Below are 24,980 nucleotides of genomic sequence, written 5' to 3'. Positions count from 1 at the left end.
GGATCTTCTTTCACTAGTAACATGAATGCCTGATCTTCTGACTTAATCCACCTACCTGAAAGTAAAAGTGTTCGTGGAACATAATAAATGACTGATCCTAATCCTGCCACTTTCTCTCAGCTCCTCTGTTTACTTACTATAGTAACATACAGGGAAGCCTGAAAGCCTGAGAACACAGTAAAGTATATAAATCAAGGATTCTTTTTTATTTAAAACAGGGGCAATAAAACAGAAGGTTTCCTAATTTTTAAATATTTAAAATACAGAAAGAAATTCTAATATATAATATAATCAATAATATTTTATTTAGTAATATTATAATCTAGTAAATGTCTTGAATATTTATTATTTTATTTCTTTATCCCTACTTAAATGTAAGCAAATGTGTGAATAGTGACCATGTTAACTGCTTTGTCCAAAAGGTCAGATCTCTTCTATTGAAGCATGTGATGACACTGATGGATTTGATCTAAAATGGATAATACGGTTTTGCACAAACAAATACTAAGAAACTGTGAAATTCGTGTAAATATTTCAAAGTTTCTCCTTTTCACTGACATTGTTGTGAGTAATATAACTTGTCATAAAAACTGTTGTATTAAATTAGAAAAGAACGGAAGATAGAATCGTTGTCACTAGCACTCTCAGACTTTTGGATCCCACTGTATATCCCTGGACAAAAAAGCAAGTTGTGACACAGGTGAATACACCGCATCTGTAGAGGAAACCTGAAAGGAAACAAAAAAAGCGATGTAGTCATCAGAGTATCTTCTTTCCATGATTCTTTTGACAGATATCAAAAGAAATGTGTTCTCTAATTGCTACAGTAAGAGGACTTAATGAAAAAAAAGCACCATTATTTTACTGAATGCCTTTACTAAGCCGTTACACTTCCGTTAAGGAATTCTACATAATGGGATCGATACAAATAGCTGCATTAACAATCTGCTCCTTGCTGAGCAAGACACTTAACTTACATACCACCAGACCAAACCCTAACAAGCTTGTCTTGCTTAAAAAACAAAGAATAATGATAAATTGCGAAGATTATCTCTCTGCTAATAAAAAATGTGATCCAGGCTTGTTTTAGGCGTGGCTCTCAGATATCAGTGGAACTGTAGAGCCGTTGTAGAGCAAGTCTCACAGCCAGGCTTGTATTGCAGCTTTCTGTTCTTTGATGTCATGCCAAATCTGGCAGGTCTGCATGGCTTTTGTCAGCATTAGGCTTAAGTAACAAATCTCCTGTAGTTACAAATAGGGTAAAAGTCAGTCTGATGAAAAGAGTGAGAAAAACAAGCCTCAAATTCCTAATAAATAGCATCTAGGATCCAGGGGTAAATTCTCTTACATGTGAAGTGAAATGGATAATAGCTGCTGGTGGGTGGCTCGACTAATGACAGTTCTAGCGATTATGGTTTCTATGCCGTTATTATATTGTACAGCATTATGCTGTTTGTTTGCCTCAAATTCCATGGATTAGGACAAAAGGAAAAGAAGGCATGTCTGCACTGGCTGCTCAGTGGCTTGTGAGGAGCCTCGCTGTGACTCAGGCCTTTCCTCAGATGGGTTTATTGCACCATTTATCCAAACCAAGCAGCATGTGACACACAGCCTAATACCCATTAGAATGAATTCACAAGGAAGTGTTGAAATTAAAACATGCCTCCGCTTTATAAATCAGTAGAGGAGACAGCTTTGAGAGAACACTCATTCAGCCAGCTACAATGGGTTTCAACCTGAACAGAAAGGGAAAGAAAAACAGACAGCAAAAAAAAAAATATATATATATATAGAGAGAGAGAGAGAGAGAGAGAGAGAGAAACAAATGCAGAACGAGACACATGAATGAGCAGTTGCATATCATAAAACTGAAATGATCAGTTGCTCATTTGCTTTCAGATAAACAGGCAGATGCACATGCTCACTATACACCTGAATAAATAGCTTTTTGTGCAGTGATCACATTTTTTAAGGGAGATGAGAGCTTTAAAAGCAACACTTCAGAAAACTGCTGAATGATGAAAATACACATCAGGGCTAAGCAAGAAAAATCAACATGGAGGCCAGAGAGCTGTGTTGTTAGTAAGTGTGTTGATATTTCAGTACAAGGATTTCAGTGTTCTAATATAACTGCTTCCTTTTTTTTGGTTTTAGTTTTAGGCAATTCAATGCTTTTCAATCATATAGTGCAATTTAATCATTCCAATAAACAGTAGCCTGGTTTTAAAATCTCTTCCATTCTTCTTGTCATAATAACTTATATATTATTAATAATGTTAAGAAGAAGAAGAGGAAGACTTATGGGAAAAGCCTTTATTATTGTTAAGAAAATAAACCTTCTCTGGATTATTAATAATAAATCTAGTTCAAAGCTAGTTAGTCTACCATGCTGAAGCTAGGTCTGATTAACTACCAGTTACCAAAACACAGAGACTTTTCCTGAATTTTTCAGCAGTGTAGCTGGATATCACTAGTAACAGTTCACAAATCAGCATAAAAAACTTTCCTTTCATTGTCTGTACCACTTATCTGATCTATACTCAGGTCACGGGGAGCCTGTGCAGGCGTCATCGGGCATCAAGACAGGATACACCCTGGACGGAGTGCCAGCCCATCGCAGGGCACACACACTCATTCACTCATGCAATCACACACTATACGCAATTTAGAGACTCCAATCAGCCTAGAAGCATGTCTTTGGACCCACAAAGCACAGGGAGAACATGCAAAATCCACACATAGTGAGCGGGACTCAAACCCAGGAGGAGTGAGGTGAATATGCTAACCACTAAGCCACCATGCCGCCAGACATTTCTGCATTTTAACAAAAACTACTAGTCTGAATACAGCCTTGGGCTGGAGGAAGAAGTGACGCACACCAGGATACTGTCAGGGTCGTATTAACTGATCAACCATTATTAGCCACTGAGATGGTAACAGATCTCACGACAGACATTTCCTCTGCTTTGGTCTCCAAGCTTGTCAATAATTTACTTTTCATTTAATTTATTTACATCTTCCAAGCATAATAATTTAAATAGTTATGCATTTAAACACAACCTTTAAAATGTAAAAAATGTGAAAAATCTCTATTCTGCGCTACATAGATTTATCTCAGGAACAGTGTTCTAGAGGTGAGGAAAGATCTTCTTTTACCATAAATTTGTTAAATTGAGATGTTAAGTAGACGGTTGAGATGTGACAATTCAGTGGAATGTAGGAAGTAATCTGATTAAATGAAAAGTAATGCAGTTTGTTATATAGAAGTTGAAATGGATCTTTACTGTGAGGCTTCCCAGACTTGTACGTCAGAATTTAATTTGGCACTGCAGATGCACTTCTGCTTTGGCTGATGAGACTTGGACAATCAAATTATACAAGTATTGGCATTCTGCTATGGGACACAGTATCGTTTATGTATCATCTGTCAGCTGAATAGCGGTATTTTGAGGAAATATGGAATATATTAAGATATAATGTATGACTAGTATATTAGATATATAATATTATATGAACGTTTCTACTACTCATAATCATTATCATCATCCTACACTTTAAGATGCTTAAATCGTCTCCAAGCAAACGTAAGGGTGATTATAGAAACAAAAATCAACTAGTTGCTTGCTTTAACAAGGCCTAACCAAAATGAAACCAAAAATAGAGCAATGAATAATGGTGGCTTGTGGACAGGCTGGTGAGAAATGAAGAAATCTAGCAAGCAGCATGTGTTCTCCTAAAAACAGCCCTGAAGGTACACAAGTTTCCTGAATAATTCAGTAAAATCCCTCAGTACCTCTCTACTGATAAAAGCAAAATGTCCAGAATATCTCCATGGCTATTCTCCTGCTAGATGTTGAAAGAAGGCAGCTCTGTGTGTGGGTCGATGCAGTTAAAGTGTGTGAATGGATAGTATGGGTCTGTCAGTCAGATGCAAGGAAGTGGATGGAGTTGAAACAGCATGGCCATATAATTAGAGTGGCAATGTGGGGATTATTAAGAAGCTATTGAATAAAAGCTGAACGATTGTTAGCTGGAATAATTATAAATATAGAGTTGAAAGTCTTTTCATTTCCTTTTTTATATGAAAACGCTATTGATGTGACTCTAATTGAATTCTGGATATGAATATGTTTAGAGTGGGATTTGATTTTTATTAATACTTACTTCTAAAGCCGTAGCTCAGTACTGTAGAAAGTAGATTCTGTCATTGTTTTAAATATTTGGCCTGGTCTAAATCAGACATCTAACGTAATATTCTGTTGAATTGGCAGTTTGCTTGACGGAAAAATCCATTCCATTCATTCTCTGCTATTGGCATGAATCTCACCCAGGCTATACAAGGGAGAGACTTTATTAAAAATGGAAATATGGCCCTGTCAGCGGTTATTGTTTGGAAGTGCAATTCGATTCGGTCTCATTTCTCAGCGGTGATATTGACACTGGTGTATGCACTGTGTACAAATGCCAAGTATTCAGTCACCAGAAGATGTGAGAGAGGGAGAAAGAGGAAAGAGTGAGGAGCTGAAATGAGGATAGCAATGCAATCTATACATCATAAAGCAACTTGAGTCTACTGTTTAACTGTCTTTTACACCTGCACACGTGGATGGTGTTTAGTGTTGAGATTAAACACTGCTGTAATGTGAACTTTACGAACCTTCCTGAGAGTAGCATATAGTATCACACCGTTTCAGCAGGAATGTGAACTCTGAACCCCTCGCACACAGTATGTCATCATCACAGAGTGTTGGCTTCAATTAAAGAGACAGTTCTTCATGTCATATGTTTTCCCAGAGGCTTATAATTTAGCCTTGAACTTATACTTAACAAGCAACTCATGAATTACAAGTGTTCCTGAGACACTAATACTAATATACAGTATGTAGGATATTTTTACAGTACTTTTCCAATACAAGTGTTTGTGTGTGTGTGTGTGTGTGTGTGTGTGTGCGCACGTGTGAGACACTTACCGTCCACTTTAGAAGGAACACCTGCACACCTGCACGTGTATGCAGTCATCAGTCAATCATGTAGCATCAGCACGATGCATAAAATCATGCAAATACAGCTCAAGTGCTTCAGTTAATGTTCACATCAAACATCAGAATGGAGAAAAGTGTGGTGTCTGTGACTTTAACTGTAGCATGGTGGAAATGGATGGTTAAAGATTAGAACTGGTCTTTTTTCATGACTTAAACTGTCCAATTTCAGTGAGTCTGTGAGCATGATAGCCTCAGATTCCTGTTCTTGGCTGATAGGAGTGGAAGCTGATGTTGTTCTGCTGTTGTAGCTCCTACACCTGAATGTGTTGTACATTCTGAGATTGAGTCTGAGACTGTTGTGGGTGAAAATCTCACAAGATGAGCAGTTTCTGAAAACACTCAAACCAGACCATCTGACATCAACATCCGTGCCATGGTAAAAGTCACAGAGATTACACTTTTCCCCATTGTGATGTTTGATGTGAAGATGAACTGAAGCTCTTGTCCTGTGTTCTGCAGGATTCAGATGCCACATGATCAGCTAAATTATTTGAGTGTATTACTGTCTGTCAGCATAGCAAAATGTAAAACACATTATAAACATGCTTAAGTCAATCAGTTTGCATCATCATACAATACACCTGAAATATTCTTTTAGATATACTGAAATATATTGGGGTACAGATTAAGCAGGTAAGCGTGATGTATGCATCCTGTGTGTTCTTGACTTAAAGGTTTAAAGATAATCTATCTGAGCAGAAATAAGAATATCCATTCAATAACCTCTCTCCTGGCCTGCATGGCTGTAATTATTTCCTCATCTTGGTAGATCAATACCAAGCTAAATTATAATTAACTGTAAAGGCAAATTGAAATGTTGGATTCTGGTCCTGAAGCAGAGATGCTGTAATGAGTAATGTGAAATAACGAGTCTAGACAGAAGTACTGCTTTGCTGTATGTAGTAGGTGGCCAATGAATATTAATTGTAATTATGTAATCACATTTAAGTCATGGTTAAGTAATATTTACATTAGAATATTAAAGTTAAAGCTCAGGTTCAGTGTGCTCAGCTGTATCTGTCGATTTATTCGTACTTTATCCCCAGCTCTGTGTGTATATAGACTGCATATCATAAAAGAAAGGAAAATCTTCCGTTAACATAAAACTACTGCAAAATGTTTACAATGATTTTAGCATAAAGTTAAAGATTTATCATCTACAGCACTCTACAGCACAGAATGCATAATTCCTCCTGAATTATAGTAATGTCATTACCTTCAGTCAGAGTAACGAGAATGATTAGTTATCAGCTATTAGCATGGGTCACACTGGGGCTGTAAATAAAATGGGATAAGTATGGTGTAACCGTATTTAACATCGCTTTCTGTAGCAGTTTGCACTGTTAAGAACTGACACTGCATCCCAGCAGGGAAATGATGCATCCATCATAAACACTGGAATTGTTCCCGCAGCATTACTGGATGCATTCAGGTGAGAATGCTGTTAAAGTCTCTAGATCATAAAAACCGCCAGCTCATAAAACGATTAAGGGACTTGGACAAATTGTCCAAGTGGATATACAGACTTCTGACAGAAAATTTAATTGGACATTATGTGATGTGAGTTGTGTAACCTGTTTTGTTATCAATTAAAGCTTTTTATCAGCAGCATGGCAAGGGGTACTTTTGAGGCCAGGAAGCCGTCCTTTGAAAACAATTCCTTCATGCTTACAATTTAAAAAATGTAGTTATAATTAAAAGAAATTAAACCTGTCACATGTCTTACATAAAATGGTAAACATGTTAAGAAGGACCCCTGGCTATGCCCCATCTACCGACATTACGAGTCATGGCCATATGTTTTCAAATATCTAGCTCTTTCTGACAGATTGTTTCCCAAACCACCTCTGTGTCCATATTTTTTAAGTGACTCATTTTCTTTGAAGATTTAGCACATAAAATTGCACACATCATTAAAGCTGAGTGCTGTCTGGTAGGGTTTTTTTTCAGCCTGTGGGATTCAGAGATGCAACTGATGTTTAACTTTAGAACTGACGTTCGTCTAGTCGAGAGGTTCCCAGCGATTAAGTCATGCAGTTATCGCTAAACATTCAGTGTAAGCTTGGGTTAAACCTGCAATAACTGTTATAGAATAATCAATGCGATAATTAATACAGATTTTCTAAAGCTCAATTCCAGCAAATTCTAGATCCTATATACTGTATACATGTAACAGTGCATGATGTCATATCTAATCACATACAGTAGCTTTGATGGTAGATGTACTCTAATAGTCATATAGTTTTGCATTGTTGCATGTCTCTCGTGGGAGAGACTAAATTAGCACCCCAGGATTAAGAACTAATACAGTACCATATAACACAGAGTAGTGAGCAGGAAATGAATAGCCTTCCTTCATGCTGTGTATAAGCGCAGCAATCACATAGATGTCATTAAAAGCCCAGAAGAGCGAACTGTGGAATGGAGAGAGAATCTCTGTTATTTTGATGGCTTGAACTGATGTCCTTGCACTGACAATGTGTGTGTGACAGAGAGAGAGAGAGAGAGAGAGAGAGAGAAATGTATGAAGTCGGCTGTAATTATGGCTCTTGAGACATGATCTGTGTGACAGTTGAAGCATTGAAGAATTTACCATATACCAATTTCTCTCATGGATTCAGTTCTGGTTTCTCAGACTCACTCATGTGCATTAGATATAAAACATGAAATAAAACACATCATACCTCTACTAATGTCTACTAACATCCTGGCACTGAAATCTCTGAGTGGCAAGTACCCTGAATAATGAGTTTAAGAGAGAGTCCGATATCCATTTCTGCACATTTGTCTTATATCATGTAGCTGCAATAAGCAGAAGCCTGGGAAGGCGCCATCTGGAAAGGTTCTAGTCAGTAGTGTCACTGTATTTTATTTTTATTCCAGTAATGGCCCAGTCCTGGCTTCATTTCTTACTGATTAATAAACAGTGGTTCAATACTAATGCGTGGAGATTGAAAGCACAGCCCTACGAGTACAAAAATGGCGGCAGCCAGTGCTCAAGCAGCAAATGACATAATAAGCTTATTAGACATTGATTTTTCTGATAATTGAACTACCCATATCTAATGCTTTTCAAATCATACCTGTGGTCTTGATGTGGTTTGACCCGACGATTGTATAACGCTTTTACATTCTGGGTTTCAGTCTGCATGACCAAGAGGAAAAAAAAAAAAAATAAGATGTAAGATAGCAGAGGAGTTTGTTCTATGGAGACATCTAAGAGACATTATTACTCCTAGATCTCCGCACTCACACCTGACACATGAACCCTGGACCCTCACATTACACTCACCAGTGTGACACTATGTTTAAATGGAAATGGGTAAAGCTGCTGCTGGAATTGCGTTTCACTGCTCTCGTATTAGTGACCAAAACCCTGTGAGGTCCAACAATTATATGGGATCAGTGTAACGTGGCAGAACAGTCAGAAATCTCCAGTGTTCTTAAATTGTCTATTACATGAACCTGTCAGATGTCAGGAGTTTTCTTATACTGCACGCTTCAGACAGCTGCTTGTCACTGGAGATAGTAGTGTTTCAGATGAGACATGGATCAGAGGGATGTGATCCATGTCTGAATTATCCACTTGTTGGTTAAACTGCAATAAAATTACATCTTAGCAGGTGAAAATATCATGAATATAGTCAGAAAATGAAGTATTTTCTATAATAATATAAGATAAGAAGCAAATCTAAAATTATTAAATGTATTTCTAGACATTGTTTACCGTTTTTGAGCTTTAAATTTTCTTGTCCTATTGGCAAAATATTTTTCTAATTTTAAGCAAAAGTTTAAAAAAACTAAATTATGTGCATCTACAATAAGAAAAATGCACACACACTATATTGCCAAAAGTATTCGCTCACCTGCCTTGACTCGCATATGAACTTAAGTGACATCCCATTCCTAATCCATAGGGTTCAATATGACGTCGGTCCACCCTTTGCAGCTATAACAGCTTCAACTCTTCTGGGAAGGCTGTCCACAAGGTTTAGGAGTGTGTTTATGGGAATTTTTGACCATTCTTCCAGAAGCGCATTTGTGAGGTCACACACTGATGTTGGACGAGAAGGCCTGGCTCCCAGTCTCCGCTCTAATTCATCCCAAAGGTGTTCTATCAGGTTGAGGTCAGGACTGTGCAGGCCAGTCAAGTTCATCCACACCAGACTCTGTCATCCATGTCTTTATGGACCTTGCTTTGTGCCCTGGTGCACAGTCATGTTGGAAGAGGAAGGGGCCAGCTCCAAACTGTTCCCACAAAGTTGGGAGCATGGAATTGTCCAAAATGTCTTGGTATGCTGAAGCATTCAAAGTTCCTTTCACTGGAACTAAGGGGCCAAGCCCAGCTCCTGAAAAACAACCCCACACCATAATCCCCCCTCCACCAAACTTTACACTTGGCACAATGCAGTCAGACAAGTACCGTTCTCCTGGCAACCGCCAAACCCAGACTCGTCCATCAGATTGCCAGATGGAGAAGCGCGATTCGTCACTCCAGAGAACGCGTCTCCACTGCTCTAGAGTCCAGTGGCGGCGTGCTTTACACCACTGCATCCGACGCTTTGCATTGCACTTGGTGATGTATGGCTTGGATGCAGCTGCTCGGCCATGGAAACCCATTCCATGAAGCTCTCTGCGCACTGTTCTTGAGCTAATCTGAAGGCCACATGAAGTTTGGAGGTCTGTAGCGATTGACTCTGCAGAAAGTTGGCGACCTCTTCGCACTATGCGCCTCAGCATCCGCTGACCCCGCTCCGTCAGTTTACGTGGCCTACCACTTCGTGGCTGAGTTGCTGTCGTTCCCAAACACTTCCACGTTCTTATAATACAGCTGACAGTTGACTGTGGAATATTTAGGAGCGAGGAAATTTCACGACTGGATTTGTTGCACAGGTGGCATCCTATCACAGTTCCACGCTGGAATTCACTGAGCTCCTGAGAGCGACCCATTCTTTCACAAATGTTTGTAAAAACAGTCTGCATGCCTAGGTGCTTGATTTTATACACCTGTGGCCATGGAAGTGATTGGAACACCTGATTCTGATTATTTGGATGGGTGAGCGAATACTTTTGGCAATATAGTGTATCAAAAGGTAATTAAATATGGCTAGAAAAAGGCTTAGTAATATTATATTTGGTTATATTGGAATATTATGATAAGAAATTGTTAGAATATAGTTTGAGTAATTTGACTAAGGTTTAAGATATTACTTGTTAATATCTTTTTTGCAGTGTTTATGTTGTAATTCAATTCGTGAGATATAGATATAACATCAAGTTTGACATATGCTAGAAAGGATTTGTTAATGAACAGTAAATGTGAAGAGAGATTGGGAGATATTGGGAGATTGTGCTAATATTTAAGTATGTCGCATTTGTATTAGGCTTTCACACACTTATACTTAGATTATTGGCATCTGTCATAATTAAACTATATGTCTGTGTTGTTATGAACCCATTTCGTAAATCTTCTTTTATAATTTGACCACAGAAAACGCAAAATGAATGCAGTAAACTGCTGTATGAAATGATTTTCAGGTATTTAAGGGCTTTTAGCTTCCTAAGGTGGATGTACTTGGAGCCATGGACCTTTAAGAGTTCCTCTAGAGGGACAAGGCAAAATGGTTAGATAGTTTTAAATTTCTGGATGTTTCTTCTTTTAATAAGCTGTCTGCATTTATGATTCTTTATATATATCGGTCATTAACCAATAAATGTACCATATATTTTTATTAAAAATCTCTAGTTATTGACTAAATCCACTTTCATTCTGATCCACTTTGCAGGTTAATTACTGCTAAAAGCCAGCTAAAGGAAATCATCAATAAATCAATAGACTCTTCCTCAATATATTGTTCAAAGCTAACCGGCAGGATTCCCTCAATTCCCTTAAATGTCCCTGGGCAGTTGTTTATTGGAATGAACATTTGCACAGAGTACACAGTGGTGTTTAACTAATAAAGCCTCTTCATTAAAGAATGAAAAGATGGCCATAAGAGAGTCTCATCTCGTAACATGACTCAGCACGACGGCCTTGCTGATTGATGAAGACTCGACAGCATATTGATTCAGTCGCTTTAATTCCTTCCTCAGAACATGTGTATGTGTAAGAACAACTAATGATGAATAAGTAGTGAGGTAGACGAGTGTGCATTGAAAAAGAAAAGAGAACAAAAAAGACTGAACTGCTGGATGAGAGTGATAGAGAGAGAGCATGTGAGATAAGAAATGAAAGACAGGAAGAGAGACAGTATTAGTTCTATTATGAAGGTCGAGTCCCTGTATGATTTGATTTGCTGCAGCAGTGTGCGTTTTTATTCAAGTGTGGCAGCGACACTATTAAGTGCCACTCAGAAGAGCTTCAGGTGCCCTCCATCAGCACTTTCTGCCTCCACTTATTTTAAATCTACATTTAATCTATCTGTTATTGTACATCAACAGCAAGAGCACACAGTCATCCAGCCAGACCACTGCACAAACACACACACACACACACACAGATCTTGAGCTGCATAGCTTGTTTCAAATTGGAGTAGTGTTCTCTGAGTAACTCACAGCAAGATACTCAAGCACTCTGAGGATGGAAGAAACGCTTCTCTAAGATTATTTAATATAGCATCCAGAGTAAAAAGAAAAGAAAACAGATGTTGCTGCTACCTGAGCTCTGCTCTAGGACCAAATATTTGAAGTCATGTTAGTGGGAATGATTTTATTACTGATTCAATCATTCATTTATCTTCAGTCAACAATATATCCTTCTCAAGAGTGATGAATCCCGAGTATTTACAGTATGCACTCACTAACACAATTAGATTCACCAAGAGCTGATCTGTCTGCAGAGAGGTACGAAGAAACCAGTGAATACACCTGAAACCCAGACAGACATGGGGAGAACATGTGAAACGGGGAATCCAGGGCTGGAAGGTGGAAACACTACCCACCTCAACACCATGTCGTCCCATCATCATCCTCTCCCACATAACATTTTGGATTATGTGCTTAACCTCTAATTCATTCACAATGTCTAACTCCCTGATGCACAAACATCCACAATAAACCTAAATATCACATTGAATGTATAACCAGTGAATGCAGTTTGCACTGCAGGATTTAATGAAGTGAAATTAGTGAAGCTAATAAGAGAGATTTAAAAAGCACAGAGCAGCTTCATTTCCTCCTACTACTGAATGCAGAGAATAATAAAAGCTGAGTAAAGAGCAGATGCGGGTCTGCGTGGAAACATAAATTATATTAAATATATACTGCAGGATAAACACAGTAAGAGCATAATAACTGCATTTTTAACATTTACAGCAGTTCAGTCAAGAAGCCATTAAAGAGATAGAGAAAGAATTTGAAAACACAGAGCTTAAAGTCGGTGTGTTTTCAGTTGTGTGGTGGAGTTCTTCTCTCCTCATTGCTAATTTGCTCGTTGCGAAGATGTTGTGCTCAGCACCCTAGAGCAGAGGTTCCCAGCCATTCGGTTCAATTTTATTTGTATAATGCATTTAAAAATAGACATCTTCACAAAGCAGCTTTGTGGAAATCCACCACGCCTCATCAGTTTTTTCCTCCTCCACAGTAGTGAGGGCATTAGGCTTCCCACATGGGAGAGACAAAAGACTAACACAAGGCACAAAAATAAAACTATTGAGAAACAATCTGCTTAGGCAACATGCAAACACAAACACACACACACACACACATTAACCTGCAACAATATCCCCATATGCTCTCCTACATGCCAAGTCTTATACAGATACACATTATCTGCATGTATACTAACTGCACATACACCATTAGTGCAGCTCGTGATGTTTTGTTTGTACATGTTTGAGCTGAGATCATGAGTTTTCGAGGAGAAAGGATTACAGACACAATGCAGACAACAATATTTTTAACAGAGAATTGTTGTAGGAATCTGCAGGACCAGCGGCACCAGCGACCAAATGCTTTCTAGAGTTTAACTGATGCACACTGGACAAGAACAGAGCAAATGCACATTGTATAAGTCGTCAACATTTAAGAAGTATAATAACCTCAGAAATCTATCATTATAATATCTTTTAGTATCTTTTAGTCGAAATCCAAAATAATATTCACATTATTATCATTATTATTCTCATAAGTATTAAATAGTTTTTTAGTTTTTCTACGAAACCCTTTTCTTTAAAATTGAAATGTAATTCAATTTAATTCAATTCAATTAAAAAAAAACTTCATAAAGACAATTTCAGGCACGTAGAGTAGTTAAAAAAAGATCAGTGCAAATACAAAATAAAATAAATAAAATACAGTTGTTGTAATGATGATAAATGGAATACGTCCCTTAGTACAAAAAGCTTGAGGAAACATCTATATAAAATATCTGTAAAAGTAAACATCTGTATGAAATATCTGTAAATAAATATAAACTGTTTAAACTGCTTAATAGACAAAACAAAAGAAGAGGAAGAGAAGAAAGTAGAAGAAGGTGAAATAGATGGATGTATTTATTAATAAATTAAACTTAAAGTGAGAATATTGTTGTGCAGTATGTAAACATTGTAATTTCAATTACTTTCAGCACATTTTTATAGAATCATTTTAAAAATGAATATACTTTAAGTGTACACTACTAATTTTGTGCCATTTCACATTGTTTTTATGTTTTGCACTTGGGAAATCCGCCAAGGAAAACTGTTTGTTGAACAGTGTGGGAGGAAAACGGCTGAATAGGTTCACAATACAGTAAGTTTTAAAGACTCTATCAGCCCGAGTAGAAAACAAAGAGGAAAAAAGAGCAGTAATTAAAGTAGCCATATGTTTACAGTCCCACCAGACCAAGAATGTCAGAGTGAGGTCCAGGAAGGATACAACCCTGCAGAGATTTATGTTTTCCCTCATGCTGAGAAGGCCTCAGTAATTAGCTGATGAGTTGAATAAGATGTTTTAAATGAGGCAGAATGCTAGATTGTGCATTGCTGTGGCCCTTGAGGACTGGAGTCTAACATCCGTGCATTCGACAAAACAATTCTGACATATTATTTAAATGTCAGTTGCTTATGTTTAGATGCACATAGATTTATATGCAGATGATGTAATCATGCACTTGTCCACTCATGTAGACGTGCACAAACTCTGACATTTGCACAGACACAAAATGAGCATTATGACTGATTTTCATGACTTTTCTGCGAATCCCCTCTCTGTCTGTGTAGGTGAAGCTGCCTTTAGCAAGGACAACAACTGCCTGAATGCAGCCAAGGCTTGCAACCTGAACGACACGTGTAAGAAATACCGCTCGGCCTACATCAGCCCATGCACCAGCAGGGTCTCCACCACTGAGGTGTGCAACAAGCGCAAGTGTCACAAAGCCCTGCGCCAGTTCTTTGACAAGGTGCCAGCCAAGCACAGCTATGGCATGCTTTTCTGTTCGTGTCCGTCTGGAGAGCACTCGGCCTGCTCGGAGCGCAGACGCCAGACCATCGTTCCAGCATGCTCCTATGAGGACAAGGACAAGCCCAATTGTCTGTCCCTGCAAGCTGCCTGCAAGACCAACTACATTTGCAGGTGAATCACGAGTCAGCCTAAGTAGAAGGTGAATCCAAGGTTTAGGCAGGTAGTAATGTCATTCAGAGTAGAGGTGAATAGATGAATCATCACTTTCCCAAATTTCGCTTTCCTACCTGATGATATGAATGTCTAGGACGGCTCATCACTCATACTATGTTTTTCATAGCATGTGAGGTGATCTGATTCAAGATGGATTTTTATTTATTTCTGGTGTGCTACATTAGGTCTCGCCTGGCTGACTTCTTCACCAACTGCCAGCCAGAGGCTCGTTCGATATCCGGCTGCCTGAAGGAGAGCTATGCTGACTGTCTGCTGGCTTACTCTGGCCTTATAGGTAAGTCAAACAGAGAAGAATCATCTCACATAATACCGTAAATATTTCAAGGAATACAGTAAAACGTGATGGCATGAGCTGATATAGCATGTCTAGAAGAGTTATATTCCTCTTCTACCACAGTAAATTGCCAATTCTATTCTTTTTATTGAAGAATGTCACATTGTAAGTTTTATCTGTTATATTTAATGTTGTGGAACATCTGCAAAACAAGCCGGTTCCTCCCTGAAATAAAAAAAAGCAAAAGAAATTATGCCTTGCCATGTTACTGAGAGCCAACAAAGCCTAACAAGCTTGATCCTGAAGACTTTCCCCGGTTAGAATACCTAAAGTTACAGCTTTATCTCTAACAGTTACAACACTGACACTGGAGACTCCTTCCATCAATGCTAAATAAGCATCTTAGAAAGATTTTCACCATATCACCATTATCATTTGTTAATACTTTAGAAACACATTTCTACACATTATTGTATGTTATACAGAACAAGGTGCATCAATATCAACCTCACTATCAATTTGCCTTTGTCTAGAATTACTGACAGAGCTACAGTTATGCAAAATAAATCAACAGCTTCTAACCAATCACATATGAGAATTCACTAGCCCTGATGGATGACGTTTTACATGAATTTATATCACTACAGCTGTCTGGGCTACAGTATACCCTATACTCAACATCACTTGCCTCCTGTTTTACCTTGAGCATTTAGAGTTAGACTAGAGTACACTTATCATGTACAATGTACACTTCAAGGTATTTTGAAGTAATTAAAAAATCTACCCCAGGTTTTTAGCCATGGAGTCCTGTACGAAGGGTTCGGACCACCTAATTATGTACATAACATACAGATGGGTGAGAAATGGAAGGAAAGACTGGTGGTTCTGTAACACTGTACTGGACTTGTTGCTGTCATGATGTGGATCTCCTTAGAAGGTAGAATCACTGTAAATGAATACAAGGCAATTCTGATATTTTTCTACTCTGATAGTCTTTTCCACGATCAGAACGTCCCCATGCACAGAGCACAAGCCACACGATGCACTGCAAATGATTTGCTATGGCCTTCACCACCACCAGATTTCAGTCCTACTGAACACCTATGAGACATTCTGGACAGATACGTTAGACAGTTCTCTCCATCACCGTAATCAAAACACCAGTAATGGGAATATCTTTTGGAAGAATGATATTCATCCCTCTAGTACAGTTCCAGGGACTCTATGTCAAGCTGTTCTGAAGCAGTTCTGGTAGCTCCTGGTGGTCTAACAGCTTACTAAGACACTTGGTTATTTGTCCTTTATAATCGCTGGATTTAAGTACTTTGTGTAGAATGAATAAAATTAGCTTGATAGTTGCTGTAGAGTACATCAAACAAACAAAAAAATTCCAAAATACTATAAAACTCCAGTGTTGATTCAAATCAACACATGGGGTATAATAAATATGCCTGAATTTATTCTGAGTAATAATTATTTTATAGATGTGACTCGGATGCATTTGTGTAATCCTTTGGCTTAATTTGAGTCAAACAAGTTTATTGAATTAAATGAATTTGATGAAAGAATACAGTGTTTAAAGTCAATGAAATAAGTGCTGTGTTGAGTTTAATACCTCTCTTTAAGCTGGTATTTGTTTTTTGTGAACCAGGTACAGTGATGACCCCCAATTACCTGCGCTCAAGCATCAGCGTGTCTCCCTGGTGTGACTGCACCAGCAGCGGAAACGGGAAGCCCGAGTGTGACAAGTTCTCGGAATTCTTCACTAACAACCGCTGTCTCCGTGAGTCCCCCTGCACTCGCTAATTCCTCACATCAGCATGCTCCTACATGTCCACTCCGGTCTGACTGACAGCTCACTCAGTGTCTGGCAGTCATGTCATTTGTTGTACTACACAGAGGGTTGATTGACAAGAGTCCTGCAGTAAGACAAGCTGTGTCCGATGCTGCTTTGTTGCCTCCTTGTGATTATTTATTAAACGTACCTGTAAATCAAATCTGTGGCCACTGCGTGAACATGGCATGCTCGTCAGGGGCAGTCAGACAGCATGTAGACAGACAAATCACGCTTAAGTGGAACAGCTACAGGGAGGCCTTGACAGAGAAAGGCAATAAAGCATTATTTGGGTGTCTGAGCTGGAGAGAAGTGAAAAACTGGCATTATTTTGTCAGCAGCTTATTCAGAAGCATCCATTTAGATGGAGTGGGTGTGGGGAGATAGACAGTGAGGAGATAGAAAAGAGGATGTGTCTTTGTAAGGCAATGGTGAGAAGGACAGCAGCGTCAGTGCAGAAAGCTATACTTAGCATATTATGACACATTAATTAAAAGTGTAGTTAGAGACACGGAGTTACAGCCTTGTACAACACCGCAAAAACTCAAGTGGCGTACTGTGCATGATATAATGCAGTGTATAATCTATGTACTTGAGTATGTAATTTTATGGGACAGTAACCTGTCAAATAAAGTGTCACATTTTGCTCACTGATTTTAAAGTCTGCGATACTTAGTACGCAATAAAATTATGCAACGTATGTCAGTTGAGATGTAGCTATGGTCGTGATATTACCAATCTATTGTAATTATACTAAAGTTTCCAGCTGTCTTCCTGCTTGAAGGGAAAACTCTAAGGGTCAGAGAACAGAAAGGCACTTAAACGAGGAAAATAAATGAACATGGTTTATTCGCCACATAATGTATGTTTCTCTAATAAACCTGAAATGACACTATAACTTTTCTTATAAACTCATTCAAGAGCCTTTCCAAGCACTGGAGTGTTCAGATACAGATCAGTGGAGCATTGTGCCAAGAGGCAGACGTAATATTTACAGAACAGGCAAGGCACAACGATGAGGCAGCACAATGGAACTTTTAATATTAGGGTGCTGCAGGGTCAGATAAAGTTAACTCCAGATTTACTGGCACTCTTTAGTCAAAATTTAATCAACTTTAATATTTTGGATTCTCTTCAGTTCGGTCATCTGCCAGTTCTCAGTCACCAGACAGCGCTCCCCAGTCAGGGCAGTTTCTCACACGTAGAGGAAATAGTTATCTGCCCGCTTCTGCATACATGATCTCACAGGCACCTGCAATTGGCTAATGTCCTTGTGATCGAATATTAAAACATAAAATCTAATATAAGTATAATATAAATATAGCACATGCATTATTTGATTATTTGAGCTTTAACATTTGGATGTTGTTAATATTCTATTTTGTCAAACATATGTTTTTTAAATAGTGCATTTTTTCTGCCAAATACTGGTTTCAAAATTATTGGCAAAGACTCTTCATTCTCTGAGAGAATAACTGGACTGTGCTGATCTTGACCGGTTCTCCATGCAAAACATTCATCATGTTCTCGAGTTTGAACATGTGGACTGCTCTCTTTTGGGGTGTCATTATTTTACACAATCATTTCTTTTGAAGGGTGCCAATAATTCTGGAGTCAACTAGAGGTCACCAAGCCCTTCCTTCACTGACCTATCAAATTCAGATATGCAGAACACAGTAACATATCAACACGTCTTCTATCCTCCTGCCTTAATTAAAAAAGAGAGAAAAAGTGAATAATGACCTTTCAAGGTGGTTAAAAGAATGAATTTGTTTTAACAGAGGAACCGCTGTTATAATGAGCCTTCGTTTTATCATCCAAAAATTACAGAACCCTCCTGAGGCCTGTATGTTTAAGCAATAATACTGCTGCCTGGGGCCTCTATGAACTGAGGATCTTTATCAGCTTATCGGCTCTGGCACAAAATAGAGTGGACTATACCTATTAATATTAGCTCTACACAAAACAAACAGTGATGAATGTAATTCCTCAGTCAGCATGTACGTGGGCAGCATTTTAATCTTTATGGGTGCATCTGTGTAGGTAATGCTATCCAAGCATTTGGAAATGGTACAGATGTTGGCGTGTGGCAGCCTCAGCCGCCTATCCAACCAACTAGCCATTCCAGCACTCCTCAGAGAGGACAAGAGAGGACAATTAATGGACTTGATGACCCAGCTTTCACTAACGAACTGAACCCCAGCAATGGTCACCACCTCTACAGCTTCTGTGGAAACCTCCAGGTAAGATAGGTGGGATTGTAGAACTACGGTTTTAATGGACTGTGAGTTGAAATGTGAAATAGAAACAAACAAAAATATATGTGGTAATAAGCCTATTATTATAGATATAGTGGTGAGTTCAATACTGGCTCTTATCAGTTAAGAGAGTTTTCTGAATTTTTTCTTCTAGACGGTTTGTATTGGCAATAGGTGATGTCAAGCAATCCAAACGTATGTAGACACCTGACCACCACGTTCTGGGCCTTCCCTGAACTTTTCCCACAAAGAATGAAGCATATAATTGTCTGTATGTTCTACCTTTAAGATTTATTTTCACTGGAACTAACAGGCACACACATATTCCAGCATGTGTTGTCCAGAAAGCCAAGCTTTGCCAAGGTTCAAGTGTAAGAACTTGACTGACCAGCACAGATCCCTGAACTCAACCCCACTGAACACCTTCAGGATGATTTAGAATGTCAGGCCTTCTTGTCCAACCTCACTAATGTTTTTGTGGATGAACAGGCCAATCCCCACAGCCCCGGTTGTGGAATCTTGTGGAAAGCCTTCCCAGAAGAGTGATAGCTTTTCTAGCTTCAAATAGGGGAACCATCTACATATTAATAGTTTTGGATAAGGATGTACAAAAAGCACATCTGGTTGTGATGGTCAGGTGTTCATATACTTTTGACCATGTAGAGTATTAGCACATACTGTATTTTTGCAAAATAGCAGAATAACTGGACTACAGTGAGATAAATGCATTCTTCAGCAGTTTCCTTACCTATGTATTCCGAGGTTGAACTGGTTTATTAATTAGACCCCAACTCTGGTGCCAGTAGTGTTTTAGTAGGCAATGAAATATAAAATCAATAAAGTTTATTTTAAACCCAATGTGGTAACTGTTGTCACTTGCAATTACGATGCTGTGCTAATAAGTTGTTGTTCTTGGTTGTTTGTTTTTTTACATTGCCAGGGAAAGCATTTATTCTTATTAGTGGCAATTGTTATACCCACACAGTCCTGATTAGGTGGTAAATTGGAGTTTTGTGCTATTTATTCATGAATAAATTGTATTTTAAAACTTATGTTTTTTTTAAATCTACCTCTGTTAATTGCTTATTAGATGGTAGAACATTAGTATCACAGAATTTCTGAACGTTTGACCCCATGTTGCCAGAGGCTTTAATGCTGATTTGTGTAAGGGAAGTGGTGGCTCAGTGTTAAAAGGTTTTTTTGCCGCTGATTACAAGGTTGCAAGTTCAATTCCGTGACCAACCAAGCTGCAGACTGAAGGTCACTGAGCAAGACACTTTACCCTTAACTGATTCATTGTGTCCACTCTCATTTGTAAGTCATTTTGGAAAAAAGCATCAGGCAAATGAATAAATGTCACTGTAAGCTGAGTGAGTGGCTCTGGTTATCTAGGCTTATGCTGTGGCCACTGATTTCAAAGAAAAACTGAGAATGTAAGATTTTGACTGATTGATGCCATTGTGGAGATCTACACACACACACACACACACACACATATCACCAGCAGCCCTTTACAGCACCACATGACCCTTGTCAATATTACAGCCAGTCGTTGAACAGATGAAGTTTGCTTTTTTTTTCAGTTCAAGACACACGGACGAGATTACAGCTCACTTTTGAAGGCTATGGGCTGTCATAATGATAACATAATGATACCCCCACATACACACACACATACGCTAGCCCTTTGGATAGAAATGAGATACATCAAGCCTACCAGAGCTGTCATGTCACGGCTAATTAGCTGTCACATTAACACAAGGAACAGCCTTAAGCAGGAACTACCCATCCATAGCATTGTGCCCTAACACCAGCAGCATGCTGACTCATCCAAACGTCCCATATCTGCTCTGATCATCTGCTTCGGCTGACTTTGCCTAGCTTGACAGGCAGCTTCACACACAGCAGAAAAAAAAAAAAAGCCACACACATGCACACAGGGACTCAGATGATTTCCAGGGTCCAGTGCGGCTCTTTTGTGGATCTTCCAAAGATTTCAGTAGGAACATCTTTATAACCGAATCCGATCGCATTAGATATACACCCGTATCTTTCGCACAGCTATACATCATAATGTTTTAATAGTCATAATATGATTTATTAGCGGGCACATTTTCTTCAGCAGGATAGACCTCCAGGAAGACCATTAATCATGTTTCGCCACAATCCTAGTCGCCAAAATTACTTCCATTCCCTCTATTGTGCAGCAAGTTTATTATTTTCTTAACTCTCTATGGAATCACTTTATCATGCCACCAATTCCATCTGTGTGTGTGTAGAATTGTGAATAGCACAGCAAAGTTTTAGGGGGAAAAAAAAAAGACTATTATAATGTATTGCGCTGTCATACACACTAATGTAGTCTGTGCTGCCAGAACATAACTATACTCACACTGCAGATCGATTAGTGGGAGATGGGTCCAGAGAGAGTTCACTGCAATGAGTTGGGATTATTTTAATAACGTTAGAGCTCCAGCTTGACCAAGCAGACAGGCTTGAGTAGGAGAGATGTCTCAAGCCTCAAAGGATTTTCTATTACTGAACAGTCTGATGAATGTCTTACATCTTTGCTCATCTCTCTGTTTAGGCCCAGAAGCTAAAAGTGAACATCACAGTGGATGTGGTGTGTGTGGTAGGTACAGCTCTCATTTAAATAACTCATGAATATTTACTGCTTTAATTAAATCACCAGGAATACACTTGTTCACTGATACAATAGAGATGTGATAAAACTGCTAAACATATGACCATTTATTTGATTATTTGGCTGATTAATACTTTTAGATTGCATTAGGACTATTTCTGAAAGGGAAACTCTAGAGCTTTTCACACTGTGCTTAACCACAGTGTTTTAAGCCCCATTGTTATCCCCAGCTAGTTTCACACTTCAACATGAAAAATATATGCATAAAGATTTTATTACTACATTTATAGAAACATCATAGGTCATATAAGTCATGTTTGAATTATGCAGTCATATTAGGTGCTCAAAGTAGCCACCATTAGCATCCAGAGACTTTTGATTTCAGCAAGCTACTGTATGAACAACAGTGACCAGAGTGTCCATCAGTTTTGAACTTATCACAAATAATCACAAACCCGATTGTGAGTGGTGTTGGTGGTTCTTTTCCAAACACATGTCACTATTGTCATTGAACTTCACAGACACTTGCGTTGCTCGAAAGTCAAGCATGCTTAGCATCACAGCAAGTCACATGATAGCATCAACGATGGTGGGACTACTGACATCTTTAGAGGAAGGATAATACTACACATGGCTTAAAAATAGATAACTATTATTTTTAATGTTGATGGGTGAATAAGTATTCTTATCTCTTGCTCCTATCTTTTTCTTGCCTTTGTCCATCTCAGGAGTCTTAAAAGAGCCAGGAAGGATTTACCTGGCGCCATTTTTTCCGTAAAAATGTGAGAGAAGCCGTTATTTAAAGTGGCCGCAACGCTGTATTTATCTAGTCATGGTTGTTGACGCGGTGATTATGCAAATATGAAGGTTAACCAAGGGTTTAGGAATGTGGAGGGTGGAGTGTGAAATGTCAGGTTATGAATACTCAGGATTAATCGCTAACCCCAGGTAAAGTATGAATAGTGAGAAACGTGAAACAAAGATAACCCAGGATCCTGTTTAGCTGGGGTTTACAATGACCTAGTGTTCACTGTTTCAAGTGAGAAAAATTAAGGGTTCGCAAATGATTTGCACCTTCACAAAAAATGTCAAATATATTTCAGCGAGCTCGAATTAATTTTAATCCAGCTATACAAATATTAGGTTCATTTTTAAATGTGTGCAATAATATCTAGTTATTTATTAGACAGACCACAGAGATATATTTTCCTGAACTTTCCACTGACAGAACACATTAAATTCTAGGAGACGTTGTCTGTAGGCTTTTTTTTAGCGTGATTAATAACAATACAAACTAATAATAGCTTAACAAGAGTCTAATAACTGTGGTAATTGTGGTAATTTGATAAAGCTGCATTGTAATTTCCACCAATGTAACAAAATTAAAAAATAATCACGCACCCCAGGCTATGCTTTACAGCTCTGAAGAGTCCTCGTAGCTCACTTTAAGAAGCACTGCTCTAGAACAAATCTTAAAACTTTTTCACCTGCTGGACTATAACTTTTTATTTTTAAAGTGTATCTCACCTAAATTGTTAATAAAGGCTCATTAGCTCTTACCATTCTGTGCTCCGCAGGACCCTCCTCTGGATGACCCAAGCAGCTTCAACGCTATATCAGGAAGCTCATCCAGCCTCGTCCACTCCTTCGCCGTCCTCTTTGTTGTCCAGCTCTTGAATTTGTAGCCGCTCTCCATTCCGGACTGCTCCTGTACCATTCCCACAGCTCCTCGAACGCAACTGATGCTGTACCAAGTGTGATGTCTAAATTTGCTGAAGCCATTTTCCTTTTCGATTCCTGCTGGACAAAATTGGACGAGGTGTTACTGACGTGGAAATAAAAGGTCAAAAAAAAATAATAATAATGAAGTGGATACCTTTGTCCCTGTTTGCTCTCAATGTGGTATCTTGTCTTGGAAATTGTGTTTTGTTTTTGAAGGTTTATCCATCCACAGTGTTGAAAAGGAGATGCAGAGGAAAATAAGGATCATTAAATGTATTAAGAAGGACCCCCTACTGCAGCAAGTCCTTTTTTGGCTAATGTGAAAAGACTTGACAATTTACAGATGTTCATTTTCCTAGAGACAAGCTTGTAAACTCTTGCGCTCAGCTGTCCTTGCTACAGTCAAAATCCCACATCTCTCAGAAAAGCATCTGCCTTCTAATCCAGTCCATTAGCTCTTTCAACATGAGCAGTCATGGTTTCCCCTGTGTGTCTACAGCATGGCCCTGATACACACTGAGCCTTAGGGCAAAAGCATGAGACAGAAAAAAAAAAAACCTTCAGGACTCTTTTACAAACAGGGGAATTTTTTTGCTGCTTCGTGTTGCTCAAGTAAGACTTTAAAGGCCAAATGTCCAGCATCAATTGCATTTTCTGAGGAGAAACATTTACCTACTATTGCTTTCAAATGCTACTTTTTTGTTTAGGGTGGCTTTTAATTGATCATGACCAGTGCTGGGTAAAATATCACCTGATGTGTTTAACTGTGTGCATTAATGTTAAATTGGAAGCAAAAAAGAGACAAAGATTTGAATGTTTAAAGCCACTGAATTCATCACCTCAAGGTCTAATGATGTGTTGTGAGATGCTTTTCTGCTCACCGTGTTTGTAAAGACTGACTGGTTATTTGAATTTGTGAAACCTTTATGTCAACTGTTCTCCTCCGATCTTCTTTCTCTAAACAACTGTTTTTAGGAGTTTGGTTTTTTTCCATTTTCGCAGCATATGTTGTAAAATCTAGACACTGATGTGTGTAAAGAAAAAATTGCAGGAGATCAGCAGTTTCAGAACTACTCAACCATCCATGCCTGAGTCACTGAGAGCAAAAATCCACATGCCGATGCTTGATGTAAACATTAAATGAAGCGTTTGACCTGTTCCTTCATGATTGTATGCACTACACTGCTGCCACATGATTGGTGGATTTGGATATATGCATGAACGTGCAGGTGTTCCTAATAAAGTGAATGGTGAGTGTATTTCAATGCTATGTATTATTCAATGGTGTTCAAAACAGCAGAGTTCAAGTTCTTTTAACACTCAAATGTTTGGGTCTCTTTTTTGCTTCTATATTCATTCCAAGCAAAGGTTGTCATACAAAAGGTTGATGATTCAATCTGGAGCACCTCTGTGTATAATGTGCTGTAAAATAAGTGAACATGGTTTCTCTCTCTTTTAGATGAGGTGTTCTTAAAGATTTCAGCATTGTTGTGGTACCGTGAACTGTTCAAAAATAAAAAATAAAAAATGACATGTATAATAGGGCTGTAAGTAGTGTTATGCCGAAGAATACATTAAAAGAATCAAGGAA

At 38.5% G+C, this 24,980-nt stretch overlaps 1 protein-coding gene across 1 annotated transcript in view; it reads left to right on the top strand.

The window, feature by feature from the left end:
- The window catches only part of gfra1b (gdnf family receptor alpha 1b), a 28,824-nt gene extending 3,844 nt beyond the window's left edge, over positions 1-24,980 (top strand). The window contains exons 4-9 of the mRNA XM_058407106.1: positions 14,243-14,594; positions 14,822-14,931; positions 16,583-16,714; positions 18,809-19,008; positions 21,611-21,655; positions 23,245-24,980. Coding sequence (XP_058263089.1) covers positions 14,243-14,594; positions 14,822-14,931; positions 16,583-16,714; positions 18,809-19,008; positions 21,611-21,655; positions 23,245-23,352 — 947 coding nt within the window. The 3' untranslated portion in view covers positions 23,353-24,980. The remainder of the gene's footprint in view (positions 1-14,242; positions 14,595-14,821; positions 14,932-16,582; positions 16,715-18,808; positions 19,009-21,610; positions 21,656-23,244) is intronic.

Source organism: Hemibagrus wyckioides, linkage group LG13, assembly GCF_019097595.1.
Source record: "Hemibagrus wyckioides isolate EC202008001 linkage group LG13, SWU_Hwy_1.0, whole genome shotgun sequence".
In the NCBI taxonomy this organism is placed as follows: Eukaryota; Metazoa; Chordata; class Actinopteri; order Siluriformes; family Bagridae; genus Hemibagrus; species Hemibagrus wyckioides.
This window is presented reverse-complemented; position numbering and strand designations above follow the sequence as displayed.